Source organism: Aspergillus pseudonomiae (genome assembly GCF_009193645.1).
Source record: "Aspergillus pseudonomiae strain CBS 119388 unplaced genomic scaffold BDV37scaffold_52, whole genome shotgun sequence".
NCBI lineage: Eukaryota > Fungi > Ascomycota > Eurotiomycetes > Eurotiales > Aspergillaceae > Aspergillus > Aspergillus pseudonomiae.
Genome location: NW_022476044.1, coordinates 103,523 through 124,724, shown reverse-complemented (window position 1 = coordinate 124,724; position 21,202 = coordinate 103,523). Strand labels below are relative to the sequence as shown.

General features: G+C 47.4%; 8 protein-coding genes across 8 annotated transcripts; 5 read left to right on the top strand and 3 right to left on the bottom strand.

Moving 5' to 3' along the window:
* Window positions 1-213: 213 nt before the first annotated feature.
* Window positions 214-2,432, top strand: BDV37DRAFT_272957 (major facilitator superfamily domain-containing protein; the record flags this gene model as incomplete). The annotated part of the gene is made up of 6 exons (XM_032084979.1): window positions 214-431; window positions 490-655; window positions 737-832; window positions 926-1,635; window positions 1,691-2,020; window positions 2,102-2,432. 6 exons carry the CDS (start codon window positions 214-216, stop codon window positions 2,430-2,432), a joined length of 1,851 nt encoding a protein of 616 aa, XP_031939656.1.
* A 1,749-nt stretch (window positions 2,433-4,181) lies between these two features.
* Window positions 4,182-5,225, top strand: BDV37DRAFT_295481 (phosphoglycerate mutase; the record flags this gene model as incomplete). Its single annotated transcript, XM_032089903.1, has 4 exons — window positions 4,182-4,217; window positions 4,277-4,621; window positions 4,712-4,871; window positions 4,944-5,225. 4 exons carry the CDS (start codon window positions 4,182-4,184, stop codon window positions 5,198-5,200), a joined length of 798 nt encoding a protein of 265 aa, XP_031939655.1. The 3' UTR covers window positions 5,201-5,225.
* A 1,046-nt stretch (window positions 5,226-6,271) lies between these two features.
* BDV37DRAFT_252657 (uncharacterized protein) lies at window positions 6,272-7,627 on the top strand. The gene has a single exon (XM_032082462.1). The coding sequence runs from the start codon at window positions 6,361-6,363 to the stop codon at window positions 7,372-7,374; it is 1,014 nt and encodes a 337-aa protein (XP_031939654.1). The 5' UTR covers window positions 6,272-6,360; the 3' UTR covers window positions 7,375-7,627.
* Window positions 7,628-8,083: 456 nt separating this feature from the next.
* Window positions 8,084-9,265, top strand: BDV37DRAFT_252656 (uncharacterized protein). The gene has a single exon (XM_032082461.1). It carries the CDS (start codon window positions 8,362-8,364, stop codon window positions 8,830-8,832), a length of 471 nt encoding a protein of 156 aa, XP_031939653.1. The 5' UTR covers window positions 8,084-8,361; the 3' UTR covers window positions 8,833-9,265.
* A 1,395-nt stretch (window positions 9,266-10,660) lies between these two features.
* Window positions 10,661-11,987, bottom strand: BDV37DRAFT_295480 (aurora family serine/threonine-protein kinase; the record flags this gene model as incomplete). Its single annotated transcript, XM_032089902.1, has 3 exons — window positions 10,661-10,771; window positions 10,824-11,831; window positions 11,892-11,987. 3 exons carry the CDS (start codon window positions 11,985-11,987, stop codon window positions 10,661-10,663), a joined length of 1,215 nt encoding a protein of 404 aa, XP_031939652.1.
* Window positions 11,988-13,737: 1,750 nt separating this feature from the next.
* On the top strand, window positions 13,738-14,913 carry BDV37DRAFT_295478 (sterol desaturase family protein; the record flags this gene model as incomplete). The annotated part of the gene is made up of 1 exon (XM_032089901.1): window positions 13,738-14,913. The coding sequence occupies one exon, from the start codon at window positions 13,738-13,740 to the stop codon at window positions 14,782-14,784; it is 1,047 nt and encodes a 348-aa protein (XP_031939651.1). The 3' UTR covers window positions 14,785-14,913.
* A 230-nt stretch (window positions 14,914-15,143) lies between these two features.
* BDV37DRAFT_252653 (uncharacterized protein) lies at window positions 15,144-17,104 on the bottom strand. The gene has a single exon (XM_032082460.1). It carries the CDS (start codon window positions 17,009-17,011, stop codon window positions 15,566-15,568), a length of 1,446 nt encoding a protein of 481 aa, XP_031939650.1. The 5' UTR covers window positions 17,012-17,104; the 3' UTR covers window positions 15,144-15,565.
* Window positions 17,105-17,629: 525 nt separating this feature from the next.
* On the bottom strand, window positions 17,630-20,374 carry BDV37DRAFT_252650 (fungal specific transcription factor domain-containing protein). The gene is made up of 11 exons (XM_032082459.1): window positions 20,313-20,374; window positions 20,220-20,257; window positions 19,846-20,163; window positions 19,775-19,790; window positions 19,494-19,712; window positions 19,169-19,434; window positions 19,090-19,104; window positions 18,844-19,032; window positions 18,304-18,773; window positions 17,923-18,256; window positions 17,630-17,860 (listed from the first exon to the last, which is right to left on the bottom strand). The coding sequence occupies exons 5-11, from the start codon at window positions 19,696-19,698 to the stop codon at window positions 17,696-17,698; spliced, it is 1,644 nt and encodes a 547-aa protein (XP_031939649.1). The 5' UTR covers window positions 19,699-19,712; window positions 19,775-19,790; window positions 19,846-20,163; window positions 20,220-20,257; window positions 20,313-20,374; the 3' UTR covers window positions 17,630-17,695.
* Between the last annotated feature and the right edge of the window lie 828 nt (window positions 20,375-21,202).

The following is a 21,202-nucleotide window of genomic DNA, read 5'->3' as shown; positions in this document are numbered from 1 at the left end:
CCCTAGCAGTACAGGTAGACGGCAGGTAAATGTAACTGGAAGCCGTCGCCTAGCTATATTATAACGTAAACACTTCCGTGTTTCATTCTTGTTTTTATTCTTCGGCTAGACACAAAGTTTTTTGTTCTTCTGTATCACTTCTATGTCACACAGCTCCTCCCTTCCCCAATACTTTGCTTCCTTTGTTATATTCCCGGGTTTGAACGTACGCCAATGGAACAGGAAACTATATCCCAATCACAACCAAGCAGGGCTCCGGATACAATATCCAACAGTAACAAACATACAGACGATCAAATAACCGAGGTCCTACCTGAGAAGCACGATGTTGAGACCGGTTCGACCGCCGATAGTGCCCAAGCAGGAGTACAGCGAGCAGCAATACTACGAAAGACGTGGTCCAAAAAGGGCATGATAATTACATTCATGGGGTATGTATTGATCGTAACGAGGTGAAAGAAGACTGTGAGCTAAAGGATCGCCCCCTAGTATCTTCCTATATACACTCGCGACACACTTTGGAGACTATTCCAGCCAGGTTTACATTCCCTACACCACAAGTTCCTTTAAGAGCCATTCCTCGATGAGTGCTGCAAGAGTTGCTAGTAATATTGCAAGTATTACTGCATACCCTATTATCGCTAAGCTTGGAGATGTACGGCCTTGTTCTCCTTTTGTGGATTTATCCCGGTCCATCCCAATAGAAATAGGCTCCAATATTAACATCGAAAACTAGGTATTTGGAAGAGGGGAGATGTTCACCTTTTCGATATTGATCACTACATTGTGTTATGTCATTTATGCTGCATGCAATAATATATCACAATATGCTGTATGTGAGATGAAGCCTCATCGGACACTCAAATGCCACTTGGAGGCACATTTGGTATCGTGAATCATTGCAAAGTTGACTTGTTATCACTAGGCTGCCGCAGTCTTCCACTCCATCGGTTCCACTGGCTTCGGCCTCACGCAACAAGTCTTTATTGCTGATGTTACAAACCTGATCAACCGTGCTCTATGGTCAACGTTGCCCGACTCAATATCCACCATCCCAACATTATACCTCGGCACGACGATTGGGCAATCCGTGTTGGACCACTCCACCTGGCGCTGGGGCTGGGGTATGTGGGCTATTGCACTGCCTGTTTGTGGTCTTCCCCTACTCTGTTCTGTATTCTACCACCAACATCGAGCAATGAAAAATGGCCTTGGAAAAAAACGCCTTGCTACTCAGCTCGGACTACATGCCTCTCAGCCATGGTGGAAACAGGCATATGAGCTATTATGGGTTCAGCTCGATCTCCCAGGTGCTCTTCTTCTCCTGGCAGGGTTATGCTTGACTTTGATCCCTATTTCCTTGACAGGCGCGAATCGAAGTGATCGTTGGCAGAGTGCTACATTCATTGCATTACTTGTTGTCGGTATCGTACTCCTCGTTCTCTTTGCTCTTTGGGATATTTTCGTGGCCAAGAAACCATTTATCCCGTACAGAATGGTTAGGAGTAAGACGGTTGCGGCTGCATGCCTATTAGGAGCGTTAGACTTTCTCCATTACTCCATGTTCACCGTCTTCTATAGTAGCTACCTTCAGGTGGTGGGTGGCTATTCTGCTGGACATGCAACTAGGATCGAGTTAGTACACAGTTCCTCCTCTCCAGTGTCATTCTCTAACGTGTACACACCATAGTAATGCCCTGCGCGTATCCTTCCAGGTCTCAGGCATCTTCGCTGGGTTTTTTATGAAATACAGCAAGCGGTCGCAAATCTGGGTGCTAATCGGAGCTCCTATGTGCGTCCTTGGCATGGGCATTCTCCTGTATTTGATCGATATGGGAGATGGCAGAATGGGCAACGAGGCGTCATTCGTCACGGCAAAAGCACTAATCGGTATCGGTCGAGGATTCTACCAAACCGCATCGCAGGTCTCAGCGCAAGCCGTAGTATCCAAGCAAGAGATATCTGTTGTGACCGCTGTATTCTTCGCATCGATGGGGGTTGGTGGGGCGATTGGTACCAGGTACGTATTGTAGTCATTATGCAAACAATATCCTTTGGTTATATATGTTGCAATTCCATCATGCGCTGACATATCCCGCAGCATATCAGGAGCAATATGGAGAAACAACCTTCCCACAAAATTGCGGACATATCTTCCCGACGAACTGAAGCCGCAAGCCATGGCTATCTTCCAGTCAATTGTCACAGCGAAGAAGTATGCCAAGGGAACGCCAGCCCGGGACGCTATCGATCGTAGTTATCGGGAGACACAACGGCTCCTGGCGATTGGTGGTTTGTGTGCCGTATCACCAATGCTTATTGTTATGTTCTTTCTGAAGAATGTGCATCTTGACCAGCGCGATAACGTGGTCGGGGACGAAGTAGAAATGCCTGACAAAGCAGAGGGTGAATCCAGAAAGCAGGCGCTTTGAAGGAACACATGCTTGTTGTTCAACGGTTCATTGCCTTTGTCTTCTCGGTGATAGATTATATCCCACCCGCAGAATTCTCATCTTGAATCCCATTTCCTCTAGTTTGTCCTTTAACTGACCTTGTGTAATGCTGACGGAGGCCCTAACGGTGTCGTGAAGCGCTCTAAAGCTGATAAAAGTGCACTGGTGTTGGACGAGGATGGAAGGGTTGATTTCTTCGGTGAGAAATACAGCCCGAGGCTTGAATACATCACTTGAGCCAAGACACCTTTATGTGTTGGATTATTTGGGTTTTCATTTTAGATCTCTTCCATTAGCTAGAAGTTGCCTCCGACCTGTGCTTCAATCACCTACTCCCAAGGTGAGGGGAGATCGATTGAACATCCCCATCCATTCACACTGACTGCCTCGGGATCTCTGAACTTTTCTCATTCTTTGTGTTAATTATCTATATAGATAATATACTGCATTCAGTTGTAGGTATGCGTCAATGATATACATGTATGCCTCCACAATAGTCCTGATTGGCTTCTCAAACTGCGGTGTTCGTTCGTTGCCGTAAGAGGTAGTAGAAACTGATGACAACCATACCCCCAACAAAAACATGGTCCGTATCTCATTAATAAACAATGAAATATCTCCAGGACGTATGTAGTAGAAGAGAAACTCTCATTCGGAGAAAAGTAGCTCAATCACCTACACCACAGCCTTGGCAATGGCGTCGTGAAATGATCCATGTTTGTTTGTAGTTCAGGCGGGTTTCGAGAATGACTAACGTAGATCACCTACCTAAGGTCTTGAGCGGCAGCCAGGGTACGTACGCTAAATCCCCCATCGGAACTCAAAGTCCATGCCCTTCTATACCGTACTTCTTTATTACCCAATATGGATTTATTGATTCGGGAAGCACCAGTAAAAACAATAGATACAGGTTTCTCCCTGTCTACTATACATAGGCAAAGAACTAGGGAGATGATCTATGATGGTCAAACTAGGAGGAAAATACGCTCCAAGGATGGTTGTAATTCTGGACTTGTGAGAGCCTCTGCGAAAATTATTCTCTCTCTAGTACCGAAGTAGCTCAGATATATATAGTCAGCTCTGTAAGAAGGGGTGATTAAGGTATACTGACTTTGAACGCGCTTTATTTTCGTAGATGATTCAAACATCAGCTATACTACCAAAATGCCTTATACAATCGAAGCAACTCGTTGAGCTGAAAGGAAAGGTCCTATGGTATACCTAATACCTATAACTTATGCGTAGAGTTAGTTTTGGGGCGGGTTCGGGTTCAAGATCTAGGGCCCGCTCCCGACCCGGCGCTGGATTGGGTTTTTGACAGGCACCCGCCCCGAACTCGCGCCAACTGAGGTCAATCCGACCCGGAAAAACCGGAAAAACTCGCTCCTCGATCCATGAGCTGGTTAGCGTTTACTTATTTAGATAGCTGACTAACCTACCCAGGCCTAGTACAACTCCCGTTCTACCCCCTAATCCGAAAAAGGAAGCCGAGAGGTATGAATAAGCTTTCAGATATACAACCGCGCAGGAGGGCGCCCGGATATGCGACAAGCTGATTCGGCAAGATTCACAAATCTGCTCTGAATCTTTGCGCTTACCTGCTCCAATATGTTTTTCATCGGATAAGAGAACACAGCGCCACTTAAGAAGCCCCCCTTTATCGGCAGACTGAAGCAACAACTTGCTAGCATTACCTACGCCAACGAGCGCCTGCCTACACATCACGAAATGCCGCCGAGGATCCATCTAGTCCGACATGCAGAGGTGCGAGCTCTTCGGATGATTTATCTGATCCCACTTATTAAGATATGCTGATAACTTAGGGGCTTCACAACGTCGGTCGAGAGTATTGGGATCTGACAGACCCTCCTCTGACTGATAAAGGCAGAGAGCAATGTCGACAGCTCCGAGATAAGTTTGCCTTTCACTCAGAAGTCGAGCTTATAGTCTCGTCTCCGTTATGTCGCGCCATCTCGTCAGCGGCCATTAGCTTTGGGCCGGTTTTTGAAAACCAACCCAGCCAAAACTTAATTCTCCTACCTGACCTTCAGGAGATCAGCGATTATCCTTGTGATATCGGAAGCGAACCGGAAGAGTTGATGCGAAAAACCGCAAATCTCAATATTCCGATCGACTACAGCTTCGTTGAAAGCTCATGGAACAGCAAGGTATGCTCAGAACCCTGGTCATTGACACGTTGTATACGATCTATCACAGAAAGACTGCGACATTGACGGTTAACATTGATATCGTGACAGAATGGCCGGTATGGGCCCTTGATTCCAGCAATTCAAGATCGGGCGCAGGCCGTTCGACGATGGCTAGAAAGCAGGCCCGAGAGGGAAATTGTTGTTGTCAGCCATGGTGCCTTCTTGCATTTCTTGACGGAAGACTGGGAAGATAGCTTTGTGGAAGAAGGTCAGTCTCTTGCGTCTCCGAACTCGGCACTAAAAGATTACCTACATACTGACATCCTCCCTGTTGGGATAGCAACCGGATGGGCTAATGCAGAGTATCGGACGTATGACCTTCACAGGCAGCCGAAATGCCACCTCGACACGGTATGTCACTTTAATGAAATTGCATTGGTTGAAACAAAGGAATCTCGTTCTGGACGTGGCAAGTCAAACCCAACTCCACCGCGAGAGGAGCAAAATAAACTACGGTTGGAAGCCCTCAAGGTGTGGGGACAGCAAGGGTACTTGTTTAGTGCAGCTGAAAGGAAAGTTTCGAACGGTATGGACTGAAGATACTATGGTGGGGCAGTATTAGAGTTTGTCATTTCCTGAAGTGTAGTCATGGCCCAGAATGCAGTTATAATATACTGAGATGAGATGGGTGTTGTGAAGCTCAAACCTGAGTGTAGTGAAGAATCTGAGGACTATTGTGCTAATAGTCCTCCGGACAGATAGGCCAGACTGGGTCAATAGTATGAGTAATACCAACGCTTCTGCCTGATATCAACTATAACTCCGTACAATAATTTGCCTAAAGCTCTAAGGGGCACTGCAGTAAGCAGAGGAGAGAAGTCAATGAGAAAGGTTGTGGTTAACAGAATCCCCGTGCACTAACAGGGATATTTGCTGGCTGTCAAGCGCTGACATTGACATGGAGAGGTTCAATATAGAACCACTTCTGGGAAAGACGGTTGTTTATATGTAGGCACAGCTCTCACTGGCCGGAAACCTCGTCTTGATATGAACAGAGTCCCACGCGCAGTCGAAAAGGAAACAAAGCTCCACCAGGACCATAAAATTGAACCGTGTCATCCAAGAAGTAAGCCATACTTTGACAGATCTTGACTGACAGTTCCAATGGATTGTCCTAGAACTGACGTACTAGACGGTCATCAAGGCACGTATGGCTCCAAGAAATTTTGTATAAATGCATTAGCTTGTCACAATCCGTGAGACAAATGATTTTGAAAGCCCAGAGAAAATACGAACAGTAGCTGTAATCATGTTAGGAATCCGGTCGACTTAGGGCTTGGACCAATAGGAGAGACATCACCAGTTGTCTTCAGCCAGTGTAGAGGCCACTGTGAACTACCTTGATATGACTGTTCCCATTCTTCCAGTCTTGGTAATGTTGCAAATACTGGCAAATTGATGTCTTTTGCCATAGAAACCGTTTGATCTGGCGTAGAGCCCTTAAATTCCATGCCCCACTAGATAGTTCACCATTTGCCCAGTCGCTTTACTTTCCCTGATCGGGAACTGGTGCCTCAGGCAATCACCATGACATTCAATTAACTTTGTAATGTTTCACCACGAAAAATGGTACGGCCGGAGCGGAAAAACTAAGGAAAAACTTTCCCGACCGTTTCGCCCACTCATCCGGCTGCGTTATACAATACAGTCAATCCAAGAACGAAATAGAGGCATTCACCCTCTGTCGTGAAGCACCCATGGTGCCCAGATCCAGTCAGTTGACTGTGATCGTCACGACCTCCCCCACCCCGTCAAACCCCTCTACGGAACTGATCTCCTCCGTACTGCAGTCTTTCCGTCGCCATTGCACGGACTTAATCAGTGCCCGGGTCATTGTGGTCTTTGACACCTTTGACCGCGTCGGACCTCGCTCCCGCCTGAAAAAGGGGCAAGCCACGCCCGAAGTAGCTGCAAACTACGGCGTCTACAAACAAAATGTCAAGGAACTGATGCTACGCGAATATGCATCCCCCGATGGCTGCTCTGACCACGTGATGCAAGAATGGCAGGACCAGGCCGAATTTGGTCTCAACAACCTCAGCAACGTGGTCGATCTGTCCATCACACAGACCGATGACAAGCAAGTGACGTTCATCGAGCCCGCAGCGCGTCTGGGGTTCGGTCTGGCCGTGCGCTCCGCCCTGCGGGTCTGTGAGACACCGTACGTCTGGGTCCAGCAACATGACTGGGCGCTCGTCGCCGATATTCCATTAGCACCGTTACTGGAGATCATGGAGTGCTCGGACGCAGATCAAGTCGCGCCGGTTAAATACGTGTCGTTTCCCTCGGTGCGCATGCTCTCGTATGCGACGCAGCCCTATGTGGTGGAATTCCCGGCCTTGCGGGCCTTGACTCAAGATCTAACGCGGGATTTCGTCCCGTCATCACAGCCGGAGGTATCTGTGCCGTTGACGCCGCTGTATTTCTGGTTTGATAAACCGCATATTGCCTCGACGGAGCATTACCTCATGCGGGTGTTCCCGAATCGGCTGACGATGCGGCGGGGTGAGTTTATTGAGGATAAGGTTGGCCAGCAGGCGAGACAGCAGATGAAGGAGGGCCAGTGGCATAAATGGGCTTGTTGGCTGTACTATCCGAATGAGGGTAAGCAGCTCTGCCTGGGGCATTTACAGGGTAGGACATGGAGAGGGGCTGAGGGGGAGTTATTGACGAAGTATGGATATTCGGAAGTCGATACCGACTCAGCTTGAGTTTAGATATTAAATCACCTTTTGGCCTCTTCTGAATTAATGAATATATGGATTGTGCATGGATTGACGAGGATGTGTGGAATACGGGGGAAGTCACTGCACAATGGGCGTTGTACAGTGCATGCAACGGGAGCGGCAGTGACTCGTTATATTGTGGGCTTGGGGACTCGCTTCTGCCTGATGAATTAGGAAGAGAACACCTCTGCTTGGCTGACCACTGCCGTTTTGAATTCCCCCAATACGATAGGTAAACTCGGTTATTCACGCCAGTCATAATATTATGTAAATATTTACGTATGTGGCGGAGTCCAAACCGGATGAATCACGGGGTATGGAGACTAAAAATCTGAAATCTGGGACAAAGAAAGGGACCCATAGAAGGGGTCCTGCCAATAATGTGACCAGTCTGGGGCGGAGTGTCGGAGACGGTCCAGCCGTGGAAACCTTTTCCCCTGCAAAATTTTCAGTCATAGATAGGGCTGCCAAATGCCTGCGTAGTACGTATGCAAGGAGGCGCAGACAAGAAACAAGAACAACCTTGTAGGATGTACCATGAGTTGTTCTGGTCAACCACCCAACAACATGGCACCAAGTCACCTGCAGTGTACTTTTAGTCGTCTTCGCGTGTAACTTCACCGGGTCAATATAAATAAAACCCAATCATGATGGAACAACCGAGACAGGGATTGCCGATCACCAATCGGGCTCCCGACGCCAAGCCAGAAAGAGTGAGTGGAGCAAGAGGCGAGAACCAGTTAGCGTTGAGCCTGTCACTGGTTGTCAGCCCATCGCTTTCTTTACTTGAGGTAGAATAATAAATATAAAGCTCGTTTTGACTTTCCCACCCGTCTCACCTTGATCCTTTCGCCTCCTATCTTGCTCCTATCAAGCTATTCTCTCCCCAGTCTTTCGTTTTCATCTCGAGTCTACATCTTTACTCGAATACACTCGTTCAACTCAAGACTCACCCAAACAACATCCTCCAAAATGTCTACCACCACCACCTCCGTCGCCGCCAGCGCCACCGCCTGCAACACCTTGTCCTACTGGCAGGTCCCCGTCGAGGATGCCGCCTGTGTTCTCCCCAAGACCGGAAACTACTCCGACGTGATGGACAAGTGCTGTACCCCCGCCAAGGTGACCGAATTCGACAACGGCTGCGGCCTCTACTGTCTCGCCCAAGGCCAGAGTGTCGGCGACCTCAAGGACTGCCTGCGCAAGGAGGGCGCCCAGGACGGCCGCGAGTTCTACTGCAAGGGCAACGATACCGCCACAGCCACGGCCTCCGCCCCGTCCTCCACCAAGACTGGCGACAAGACCGGTACTTCCACCGGCAGCGGCGCCTCCTCTACCTCCTCCGACAGCGCCGGCTATGCCATCCAGCCTGCTGTCTCCAAGGGTGGACTTGGTCTCTTGGCTATGGTCTTCTGCTCGGCTTTGATGGGTGTTATTGCCTAGATACTTTTTCCTGGTGGTTGGCTTCTGGTAAATAATGGGAGGGATCTGTCTATGTGCTTGTTTTCTCGGCGATTCGTCTTGCGATGCATCGGGCAGGACATATTTAATACCCTTATGATATGACCTGCTGTATTATAATTTTTTTCATGGTTTGGATGTCGGTCGGGATTGACCTGGGCTATTCTATTCTAATTTCGACAAGTGAAAATTTTGATCTTTTATCTGAAACTTGACGTACTCCGTAAATATGGAAACTCGAAACCGAGGAATTTGGTGTTTTCCAGATAAGGTATGATTGACGGCTGTCGAGTCATGGTCCACTTTTAGACTTGCCGACTGCCGGATCCTCGGTCGCATTGTCTTGTCTGGAATGGAAGATCTTTGTTTCTATGGAATTGTAGAGAGTCGCACAAAGGGTACATGCAAATGTACCTGTGATACTATTTTTACTGCATCAGAACATAGCATTGGTTACTCATTCGTGAAAATAGTGTTATGAAATTTAGTCACAATATTGCCGCAACTAATACGTCACGTATAGATAGTTCTTGGTCCTGCAACAGGTAAGACTCTCATTAGTTATTTCCGAATAACATAGTCCAGACCATCTAGGAAAAAGGGTTCGGAACGAACAAACTGTGAAGATACTCGCTGTTCGTGGTCATGTAATCAGGCAGATAAGGTCACTATCTTGATCTGGACACGCTACTACGCTTACTGAAGGGGGCTGTTGTGGTATAGAGCTTTTCCCCGGTTAACTTTCTGTCTTTCAGTATTCTATCCTGGTTCTCTCTACCTTTATTATTCTACTTTTTCTGTTATCTCGGTAGCCAAAGGTGATGATGTTCCTTCTCACTCATCTACCAACTTTCACCTCTTATTTCCGAGCCCTCAGAGAAATATATAATTACAGAAACAACTGGAATTACCAGGGAACAAATATAGATATACCTGTGTGAAACAGGTGACTTCTTTTCTGAATAGTTGGATTTGTCGATTAACTTTCCTCCGACTTGAGAACCGAAAAGGATCTCAGCATGACTGATCTCCTAGGGTCTGCTCACTTGCTTAACCTGTTCAAGCGATATACACTGCCCACTCGCTTCTCAACTGTGTTACTGCAGATCAGCATCTCATACTGCGTACAATCCTCTCAAGCTGTGGCACTCAAAACTTTAATCCGACGTTATTCTTTTCCTTGTTTAGGTCAAGTTCACTTGATCAGTCGAGAATGAACTTGGCTACATTTTTCCACATACCAAGAACATAGGCCCTAGGTTAGCAGATACAAGTAGGCTCTTTGAATATCTTGTAAGAAAATAAATCTAAAGAGCTTGATAGCACACAATCAGTCCATGTAGTGTTCATATCTAGGTTAACCATAGGTTAACCATGGACGGAACAATATATCTATGCGCCATTAACCTAACCTAACCTACTCTAGCTCTACGCTACTCTAGTAAAACCAGCGTCATATAAGGGGGCGGCTACCTGGAGACTCACGTAGGTGGAGTAATTGATAAGATGTGCCGGGGTCATGGATGCGGGGTCTGTTCATCCAATCGCCCACCCCACCTAACATAAAATATCAAGTATATTTGTAGTATCCATTGGAGGTGTAAATAGTGGAGCCACTATCAAGACAAGGCTTTTTCTTTCCTATGAGATTTTGGCTCATTATAAAACTTTAAATGTGGACTAATGTCGATTGGATGGATCACTAGTCGTTCACTATACCGATGGATCTAAACATCAATCAAGTGCCTAGATGATATTATGTGATTACTATTAGATGGCTAACTTGATATATATATATCCTGCAGCAAAGTCACTCATCCTTCTCCTCGATCTTCGCATCCTTGGAGCAATACTTGATAATCCAAGGGTGCTGGCGGACATTCTCCAGGGAAATTCTCTTGTCCGCATCGAGAACAAGAAGCTTCAATGCTGTTAGTTTTGCTCAGTGGGCTGCGGGACAACAGTTACTTTACCTTTCTGATAAGGTCCTTTGCTTCAGGACTGACGGAGGAAGGGATTGTCATATCTCCCTTCGCTATCCTTCTTTGTGTCATAATAGGTGTATCCTCAAATGGAGCATTTCCAACCAAGAATTCATACATTAGGATCCCCAGGGACCATAAGTCAACGTTTTGATCATAGGGCTTATCACACTTCCTGGGATCGACCATTTCTGGGGGCAGGTAATCCAATGTTCCACATTTTGTGAGCCGGCGGCCACTCGGCGCGTGGACACTCCAGCCAAAGTCTGACATCTTTAGCTCTCCATGGATACCAACGAGGATATTTTCGGGCTTAATATCCCGGTGAATAACATGTTTGTGGTGTAAGTACTGCAAAGCGTTCGCCATTTGCGCAATGTATTGTGCAGCTTTCCACTCTGGAAAACGGTCCTCTCTTTGCAGGTGCTTGTATAGCTCACCCTTGCCAGCATACTCCAATATCAAAATTATCCGTTTTCGGTCGTGAAAGTGACCATAGAGTCGAAGAATATTGGGATGTCGGAGGTTACTCTGAATCTCGATTTCACGGGCCACCTGCTTTTCTATCCTTCCATTTTTAATTTCATTCTTGTGGAGTACCTTCAAAGCACAAACGAAACCGGTGCTGCGTTCTCGAGCAAGATATACGCGTCCAAACTTCCCTTTCCCCAGTGCACGACCGACCTCGAACATTCCCAAATGAAACACTTTAGGCAACAGTTGCTTGCTAAGCCTGACGGGGTGCTGTCCCCCAGCGGTGTTCGGCGCTTGTGATAGAACGGAGAGAGGGTGCCGAAGTGGTGAACGTGATTGCTTCGCCTTTATTTGGGCTGCATCGGAATGAGGAGGGTCTTTGGCCTTGGCTTCTGGCTTGACATCTGTAGTCGCAAGCTCATCTTCTGATTCAACAGATTGATCTGATTCTTGCGACACAACAACAGAGAGAAGGTGTCTGGTCTTGGAAGGAGTTGTTGACGGATGTGTAGTAGACGTCGCAACCTAATCTCTGTCGTTAATTGTGCCCCAAAATTAACCACAGGGTAGTTGTAATATACGCACTTTGTTTTTTTCCTGCGCTTTAGCCACACCATGGTGATCGTTCTCATCCGCTATGGCCAGATGCCTGAACCTAGCCTCGAGCGCCACAGACCCCATAGTTGAATATCTTACCCTGGCGCTGCTTGCATATTCGACAGAATCGACGATTGAGGTGTATAGCGAGAGATCAGGGTATTGTGAGAACAGTGCCGAGGGAATTAGTGGGCAGAATACAGCATCAGGCAGGAGAGAATGATTATTTGTGACATTGTCGTGCAAGTCTGATATAACATGTCAGAAGCGGCTAGACGTTGCCTTGGCAACTGGCCGATCGACCTACCCCAGATTGATTAGATCTTCTACCCCACAGATCCACCCGCAAACAGGGCCTTCGAGAAATGCAGAACGATGCGCAGCCTCGGTATAAAAAGTGATGAACTAAGCAGTTGAGGCATTAATGACTTTTATCAATCCCTTAGTCATGGTGTTTCCCCTTAGTCGCACGGTCGCGGTTGGCCCTATGGTTGGCAGGTGATATGCTAACAGGCGCTGAATGGCACTCACCACAGGTCGTGGGAACTAGGGTTACATAACAGAAAGCACTTTCTTACCAATACTGGGCATAATTATTCTAGACCCCCTCGATACTCACTTCAAGTACATTTTCAGCCCTTCACATATTCGACTGGAGTGGCTATTGTTGCGGAACCATTTATTTCTCTCTCCTATTCTTGATGGATATCGAGCTTTTGATTTAGGTCTTGAAACCTATTTCCTCTGAATTCTGAACTCGTTCTCGACCTGACACCCTTAGTTATTGGATTTCAACATCGAAACCTCTCCTCTGTCTGTCCCTACTCTCTCGCGGGCCAATGTTGGCATAATCCAACATTTAAGATGTGGGTGGTTGGATTACTATTTGCTCTACAGCAATAACCTTAGTACCTAGCTGTTGTTATACTGCAAATCTTACCGAAGGGTAAACCCTCTGTCAGGGTAAAGGCCAGGGTTGGTGCATATGCTCTAGCCAAAGGGCAGATACGCTCCAATGAACATTGCCTGTATACTGTGTTTTGGGTGGCAGAGCTCCCACAACATGAAGCAAGCAAGATGCATCGTACAGGATCCAGAGTGTCAACAGGCAGCATTCGACGGGATGGTAATAAGAGCAGGGTATACAAACGCCAAGAACGAGATCCACTCCCTCAAGGCAGCTCCCTTGTGACGCCGCATAGTCAGGCATTCAAGAAAAGAGTGAGTGCTTCTATCTCCATTCTTTTTTCTCTGTTGGTAAGAGGTACACTCTATCACCGGCTTCTTTACCGCGCACTATAGTGTCCAGTTGACCTAGATACCTTGGTCTAATGGAAATTCTCGATTGAAGGGCTCCACCGGCTCGGTATAAGAGGAGCCTACAGATGCGCAAATCATGATTGGAGACTTGAAAAAATGAGAAAACACTAGTGTTGCTCGTGCATAGCAGTAAGGCTACCATGATGGAGGGTTTCAGGGATTATTTCCATCAGATATGGAGGTGAAGCTATTTCGGAGCAACTTTTGGTCCGTGGACCATCCTTGGCGCAGTGTCGTGTCGAACCAAGGCCCTTGGGGTTTAGACTTGCCGCAAATCCTGCCTTCATAGGTAAGAGTTGCGAATGTCCAATCCACGCCAATCCTGATGCTTGTTGGAAACCGGCCACTAGCAGGTTCCACGTGAAGACAAGCAATACATATCTAGCGATGTGCAGTAATATCGGCCCTCGGCTTTCGTGACATTGTTCAAAGTAGATTCATGTTAAAATGATCCTTTCTGCCCATGCGACCATGCCTTGATCTAGGATAATCACGAATATACTTTTGACTCACCATGGAACAACTTAAGAACCCGAAAGACTCGATGAGGTCGACATGGCGCCGATGGGATCGAAGCCAGTGGACACTATCACACAAACTCTTCGAACATGCAAACCTTTACCATGTTGACCTTGATAGAAAGGTCCCCGTTCATTCAAAAGAGGAAAAGATACCTTATGTTTCAGACTGGTCTCTCCACCGGTGGATTATCTTTCACGCTAGCATCCCACTCATCGTCCACCAACTTTTTGTATACCTTACCGGCCAAAACTTCGGCCCCATCGTGGCGTTCGGCTTCTACTATTACAGTAACAGAATATTTACCAGCCGAGAACTCCGAGGACTACGCGAGCTTGGCCATACCTATGGGTTTTTAGACGGCGACAAACACGAGCGTGATGGCATCCCCGACGTGGGAGTGTCCAAGGTACTAACATCTGTCATGCTGGCCAGCCTCGTTCGCCCAATGATGATAGTCTATCTTACCTACTCGGCAAATGAAACTCCAACGTCTATGAACTGGCGATGGCTCCCCCTCGAAGTCAGTCTGTACGGCATCATTCTTGACTTTTGGTTTTACTGGTACCATCGCGTCATGCACGATGTAAACGGACTCTGGAAATTTCACCGCACGCACCACCTTACCAAGCATCCCAATCCACTTCTTACAATATACGCAGACTCGGAACAAGAGTTCTTTGATATCGCAGGGATCCCCCTGATGACCTATGTTACAATGAAGTTCATGGGCTTCCCGATGGGCTTCTATGAGTGGCACATATGTCAGCTCTACGTCCTCTTTGCAGAGCTGGCTGGACACAGCGGTCTTCGCCTCCATGCATCGCCGCCTAATCCGTTGACCTGGCTCATGCGGATCTTCGACGCGGAATTGGTCATTGAAGATCATGATCTTCATCACAGAAAGGGGTGGAGGAAGAGTCATAACTATGGCAAACAAACACGCGTTTGGGACCGTGTGTTTGGTACCTGCTGCGACCGGATTGAAGGAGTGGATGCCAACATCGACTATACGAACACCGTCGAAATGAGCATCTTCTAGGACCTTTTATTTTTTGGCTACACTTGTCTGCAAACCTAGTCTTGGTCCCAAGCATTCAGTCTTCATTTTCAAAACTTTTCTTCCTGTAAAATGATAAAGCTCCAGTCTTGGACGCCTGTGAAATGTCTTTAACTGGTGGCTAAAATATGGCCCAATAGTTTATGAAGTAGTCTAGAATGGAAGAAATGGATCGCAGAGTGTGTGGAATGACCCTGCTTCAGCAATCTAGAATACTGATACTCGATACCATGGGTTGGGGGTGGAGAACCCAAATGCAGATGCTAAGTTTGTTTGTGGCCTCCTCATTCCGGACTCGGAACTCGGAACTCCTTCCAAAAACTATGACACAGAAAGGCTTCTTGTAATTGCACGTAGACGACCAATGATACTGAGATGTGGAATAATGCTGCCTTGCGGCGATGGGACTATGGGCCTTATTGCCAATTGATGCTGACTGTTTCTAGCAAAGAAAGGTTGTACGGCTAGATGCATCCTCGATCCCTGACGGTTCTTCTCCTTCTGCCGTAAAGAATTTGCTTTGTTCTCAACTATTGTAGCATGTACCTGCACTGTCTTTCTCCCGGCCTGTGGCGCCTGTTCTGAGCCCTAAAAGCCCTGACCCAACGAAGATCTCACCACCACTCCTTATACGAGTCCTGCCATTCAACGGGCCAGTGTGAAGGCCAGGAAAGAATCTTTTTACACAATTTTAAATCACGCACCTACCAACCAAAGGAGAGGATAGAGGACTGGTAGTTTGTGCTAGACCCATTGTAGCATCTCATGAATCATGTTCATCTCCTGTGCTAGAAGCCGTGCGCCGCCGTGCTTGCGATTCCCTTCGCATCTCTAGCTTCTGTAAATCACGTTTCAGCTTCTGTATCTCCTCGTCTAGCTCAGAGGTTGTTGCAAGGCGGTACTTGAGCATTAGTATGGCAGCAGAGAGTACCAAGAATCCAACAGAAACCAGGTAAGACCATTGCCCGACTTGCTGCGGCTTTTCCTGCGCTGGACCATCGTTGTAGATAGTCCACTCAGCCCATGCCACAAACGCAATAATGGTAAAGGGGCTGATGACCATGCTGAAGACCAGACCAAGGAGAATTGCACTATCCACCGCAACTCGCAGCAATGCTCTGAGAAATATGGCGCTGAAGAATGGTCGGGCGCGCATCCAAGGTGATTTTCGGACGATGGGATTGGGGCACGTTTCTGTTTCTTTGTTTTCCAGTTGCTCCTTAGCAGTCGAACGTGCTTCGCTTAATTCTCTTTTGAGTCCTTTGAGGATGTTCTTCCTTTCTCGCCAGATCACAACCAATTTAGAGGATGGAATTTGCGACCGATAAGGAAGGAACTTGTACGCCAAGTTGACGACGTTAAGCACTAAGCAGAGGATAATCAGGCTATAGATATACCGTCTTGAATAAGCTAGTTTCGTCCAGAACTTTTGGGGATGTGCAAGCTCGGAGTCCTTGGTTGCAACCCAGGATTGAAGAGAGGTGGGTTCTCTGAGTATTTGACTGGAGTTGAAGCAAGGATTGAAACAAATGTCGCCCAACTGGCCCCAACGAGAGAAGTTGGAGAAAGTCCCCCAAACACTGTCGTTCCACGTAGATCGTCTCCATGACGGCTGCCAGCCATCGCTGGATGTTTGGTCGAATGGCGGGAGGTCTGGATAGCAGAACATATATTGTGACGGGGCGCTAGAGTTCTTTGCTGCGTATACCAGTGCACAGATAGCACCGGCAAGCATCAGAACATTCCAAAGACTGAATAGCAGATTGCGTGCTCTTTGGTGGGTCAGAATTCGAGACCAGCATTGAAGCGGTAAGAAAACAAGGTATCCCGTCACGACGATTGCGACGACCGCATCAGCGTCGAACTCCAGAGAAGCAGGCTGAACGAGAACTTGATTTGTTTCGGTAATCAGCTGAGGGAAATCGTTCCATAACGTGGTGTTCTTGGAAATGAAAGGAATGGTGACTAGCTCCGGTTCTGGTTTTTTCTGGGGGCTGGCCAGGAGAATGAATGCCTCGATTGCTGCAGTGCCTGCATATGTGGCCGCGGCGCCTAAGAAAACGTCGGCAAGCCATCCTGTCCAGCGAGTGAGACAGCTTGCGATCAGCAGCGCATAAAAGAGATAGCGTGGGCAGGTATTGTAGATTGTGCTGATTTGGTAGAAACATTGAGCCTCCTGAACGACGAACAAGGGCTGGCTGGAGGTCATGAGGGACTGTGCCGCATCCCTGGGCTCATGCTTCAAAACCAGTGCCTTGGAATATCAATTCTTCATCTCAGCAGAGGCGATTTTTTATGTACGTTAAATTTTGAGAGTGAGTGACTTTTTGACTTTCTTGGCTGCCTAGACTGTCGCTGAATCGCTGGTTGGACGTCATAGACTTCCACACTGCATTTAGTAAGCCAGCCATGGAAACAACTGGCAATCCCCCTTTTACCTCAATCTATCTTACCTACGGTAGAACCAGTCAGCGTGAGGAGGGCATGCACATAATGCAGAAGACTGTGGATCTTTACATCCATTGCGTTCAAGATCACGTGATGGATCCATGTCGCAGTGGCAGCCTCTCATGCTGCCAGCACTATAGGCAGCAGGAAGGCAGCTGTTGTGGCTACTAATAGTTGTGCATACTTGCATCGGTGGGGGTTATTATCGCATTTGTACCCCAACCTAGGGCCTCAATTGAAAGACTCGGGGCGAATTCCAGTTGAACCCGGTTAAATATATCTTATATGTTCGTATAGCATCTCGCACTTTGCAACGTTAACTTTAAGCGTCGACAATTTAATGACATGCGTTCTACAGGGCTGGAATAATTTTGTTATAGATTGGTCTTTCGAATCATCCAAAGTTGGTTTGTGATACAATCTGAACCAGTCTCCAATGAATTCATCAATTTGGAGGGAAAAAGAAATCAGCGCCATGAGCAGGACCACAAAAGAGATCCATGATCTCCAAACCAGGAGTGAGCCTGCTGTCCGATAACATGAAATTATTCGAAGGAACTGATGACAAGATTTGAGATGAGTAGTCAATATTCGGCTGAGAGGCAACGACCTAGAAGCAGATATCGATGTTAGAAAAGCAGACTTCAGAACTGAAAGGTCTTCGGCGCTAACCTCCCAGGGTATTTGTTGGCTATGTGTGGATGGATCCACGCCCAGCATTTCTGTCGTGGACTGTTCAGAAGTAGTGCCCTTGTCACTGTTTTCATTGCTGACATTGTCCCCACGAGAGGCATGGGAAGTAGAGTGAAATTGCCGAGCAATAGAGGCAAACGGCATCAGCATGGAGCCTGGTAAATACCCATTCGTGGCATATTCAAGGGCGCTGAAGTAGCCAGTCACACTTTCGAGTAAGGCGAGATTGCCGTGAGTATCTTCGTGGTTTGGATCTTGGATGATTTGATCGAATAAGATGAACAAGGCCGTAAACGGCATGAAGAAGATAACGCTGCGCATTTTAGCAAGAGTACGCACAACACAGGGCACGTAACATACAAGAACGGTGTGGACGGTTCTTGCTGAATGACTCGAGTGATTTCAATTACGGCACGCGCTGAGTTCATAATGCCAGCCATGTCCGATGACGGCCGGGGAGCAATTTGGTCACGAGTAACATGCAGCTTCAAGCGATGAAGAGCTATCTTGAGCTCATGGTAGTGGTAGTGAACCCGAAGAGCGGCGTTAAGTCCGCAGGGATGTGAAAATGCCTGCGGTCGCAACTTAACACCAGGTCGGAATCGAGGTGGGATTGCTTGACATTGTTGCTCCAAGAGCTCTTCGAACTCAGATATTGTGCTGAGATATGTCGTCCTTGAATTCTTTGTTGCAGTTATAGAGAACAGCTCAGTGAATATGCGCGAGTAGAGTCTTGCGAACTTTATTGAAGTGAAAAACCAGTCAAAATCCTCGAAGATTGCCTCTTCAATTAAAGGTATGGGCGAGCCAATATCGCAGTCGACAATAAACTGTCACGCCAGCATCAGCAAACTATTCAAAGGAGGAAAGAAAAGGCAAAAATGGCTCTACATCTCTTACCGAGGTACAACCAGTATGAAACGATACTGTTTTTTCAATGTAATATACTACCCAGAAAACACGGCTACGAATTGTAGCGTCACTGCCGGTAGATGCTTTGTTTAAGAATGCGCGCTGGGCAACCCTTGCTGCCTCGGATAGAATTTTCCCTTCTATCTGAGTGCCCGACATGTTGAGACAGAATATGGCCTGTTACAGTTGTTAAGAATGCGCTTGGAAAGAAAGTGAGATAAACTTGAGATCTACCATGGCCGTAATTGACTACATAAGTTAGATCTACCCTCGTCGTGATGAGGAATGGATGAGAATGGATGACTTCGCTTACCTGAACTTCTAGAAGGTCTGTATTTAGTAGCAACACCCTTGGGTAAAGATCAAGTGCGACCTTGAAAAGACTCCAGGCTTCGCCTTCACCAGGTGCGAATGAGCCTCCACCATTGAATTCGCAACCTAAAGCTAGCACGGTGTGATACAAAGCTGCCCAAGCCACATCATTAGCAAGATCATCATCCAAAGTGGGTGAAAATGCCCTGGCCTCGAATTCGTGACGGTCCAGAAAGGGGTATAGAGGGTGGATATTCTCAAAGTAGACTAGAAGCCGTTTGAAGATCAGCACCTGCTCCCACAGTCCAATACATGGGATGGCCCACTTTCAATGAGATGGCGTGCTCTTCCGGGTGATAGAACGGGAATCTCGCCCAGTCGGTTCCAAATACTAGACGGTCTGAAGTTGCGATTGAGCACTTGCACACGGGAGTTGACCATGCCAGATATTCTCGAAATAAGAGACCTGAGTGCATTGTTACCTAGACATGCCGAAAGAGCGTCTAATCGGCTGTCGGAGAAGAAACTCATGCTTGAGCTGGCCACTGGTGGTACAAGATTAAGCAAGACCTCGCAAATGAGGACCCAGTTTTTCTGGATGACGTACAATAGTTCTCGTCGGCCTTGAATCTAATGATAAGTATTAAGTTCGGTGAAGATTCGAGAAGGCAAGCTTACTCCTAAGATAAACGAAGCGTTCTGGGTGCGTCCGGTTGACTGCCGAGTTTGAAGCAATTGGTCCACGTAGAGAGGTCGATGTGAGAATCCTTGAACGGGATCAGGAACTCGTGTCCAGGTTAACTCGTCTCTACCATCTTGTGAAGGGTTTCCGCCGGACGGAGCGGAGGACAGCGCCGTAGCAACTCCCAATGTCCTTGTCTCCGACAGATCACGGGTAGTCCCTTGAGATTGGCGCAGGTTCCGATGCCGTGGACTCAGATCTTGAGACTTGAATCTCCTCTTCAAGGGACTGTAGATGCAAGTATGCCCTTTCTTCTATTCCACGTGGTGAGCATTTTTACCATTGGGGGGGGGGGGGATTTGCCACCTACGTGACAATTATCGCAGCCCTCTGAATGATCCGATGTTTCTGCAACAATGAGTTAGCTCTTTTACCGTAGTAAAACATTTTACATGACACTTGCTCTTGCACCTAATCTTGCGCGCCTTGCACGCATCGCAAACATGCGAGAGCCGCGAATGAAGCATCGTGAGCCGAGTGTTGGAGAGAAGTGGGGATGGGAATTCGGCAGTCGCGTTTGGTTGATGAGATGGTAGAGGCATTGGGTCTCGGCACTCGGAACTCGGTAGTCGGGACCGCCCCATCGCCTGCGCCTGTCGCCCTTCCAAATCGAGCGGACACTAGTCAATGTCACGTTGTTGAAGTAGATCTCCGCAACACCGGCCATCATGCTGTAAACTTGCGAATATATCCTCGAAGTCTTGAAAGACACACAACGTATACCATCAATTTTAACGAAGATCAGGAAAACTGAAGCCAAGAAATAGACTACTAATCTCTATATAGATCTTTAGACAATGGGTCACCTAGAGATGTTACGATTGCCTAGGAATTACGGCGATTCGGAACGGGGTTAAGGGTTCCCTGCATTTGGTGGGTAGTTTAACAGAATCATTCTCGGCCTTCGGCTGTCAGAGATAATACTTATCTCTGGTTAAGATCAACGCGAAACAATGAAAGTGGCGATTGGGTGTGAAGTTTCACTCCTCGATGACTAGATCAAAAGGGCCAGGATAAGGCGTAGATAACTTATCTCTGTTTAGATCGGACGACAGTGGGTCGCCCGTAGATATCATGGTTACCTAAGAGGCCTCGGGACTCGGGACTTAGGGCTCAGGATTCCATTGCATCTGGCCCGGCGCTGGCTCGATGACAGCACGTATCCTCCTACGTCTACGGAGGCGAGTGAAACGAGCAGCAAAAAGTAAAAAGTGAAAATTTCTATGTCTGGCGGCCCAGAGCCTTCGCGTTGAATGTGCAAATGCAACTACCTCGCTGATTATCAGGCTTCTT

What these genes read in the sequence shown, in the direction of transcription:
- BDV37DRAFT_252650 (XM_032082459.1), bottom strand. Translation starts at nt 19,698, where the DNA reads ATGAGTTTCTTCTCCGACAGCCGATTAGACGCTCTTTCGGCATGTCTA. An exon ending in TTCATACTGGTTGTACCTCG is followed by an intron (nt 18,774 to 18,843) that starts GTAAGAGATGTA and finishes CTGGCGTGACAG; the next exon opens with TTTATTGTCGACTGCGATAT. An exon ending in GAACCGTCCACACCGTTCTT is followed by an intron (nt 18,257 to 18,303) that starts GTATGTTACGTG and finishes TAAAATGCGCAG; the next exon opens with CGTTATCTTCTTCATGCCGT.
- BDV37DRAFT_252656 (XM_032082461.1), top strand. Translation starts at nt 8,362, where the DNA reads ATGTCTACCACCACCACCTCCGTCGCCGCCAGCGCCACCGCCTGCAAC.
- BDV37DRAFT_252653 (XM_032082460.1), bottom strand. Translation starts at nt 17,011, where the DNA reads ATGACCTCCAGCCAGCCCTTGTTCGTCGTTCAGGAGGCTCAATGTTTC.
- BDV37DRAFT_252657 (XM_032082462.1), top strand. Translation starts at nt 6,361, where the DNA reads ATGGTGCCCAGATCCAGTCAGTTGACTGTGATCGTCACGACCTCCCCC.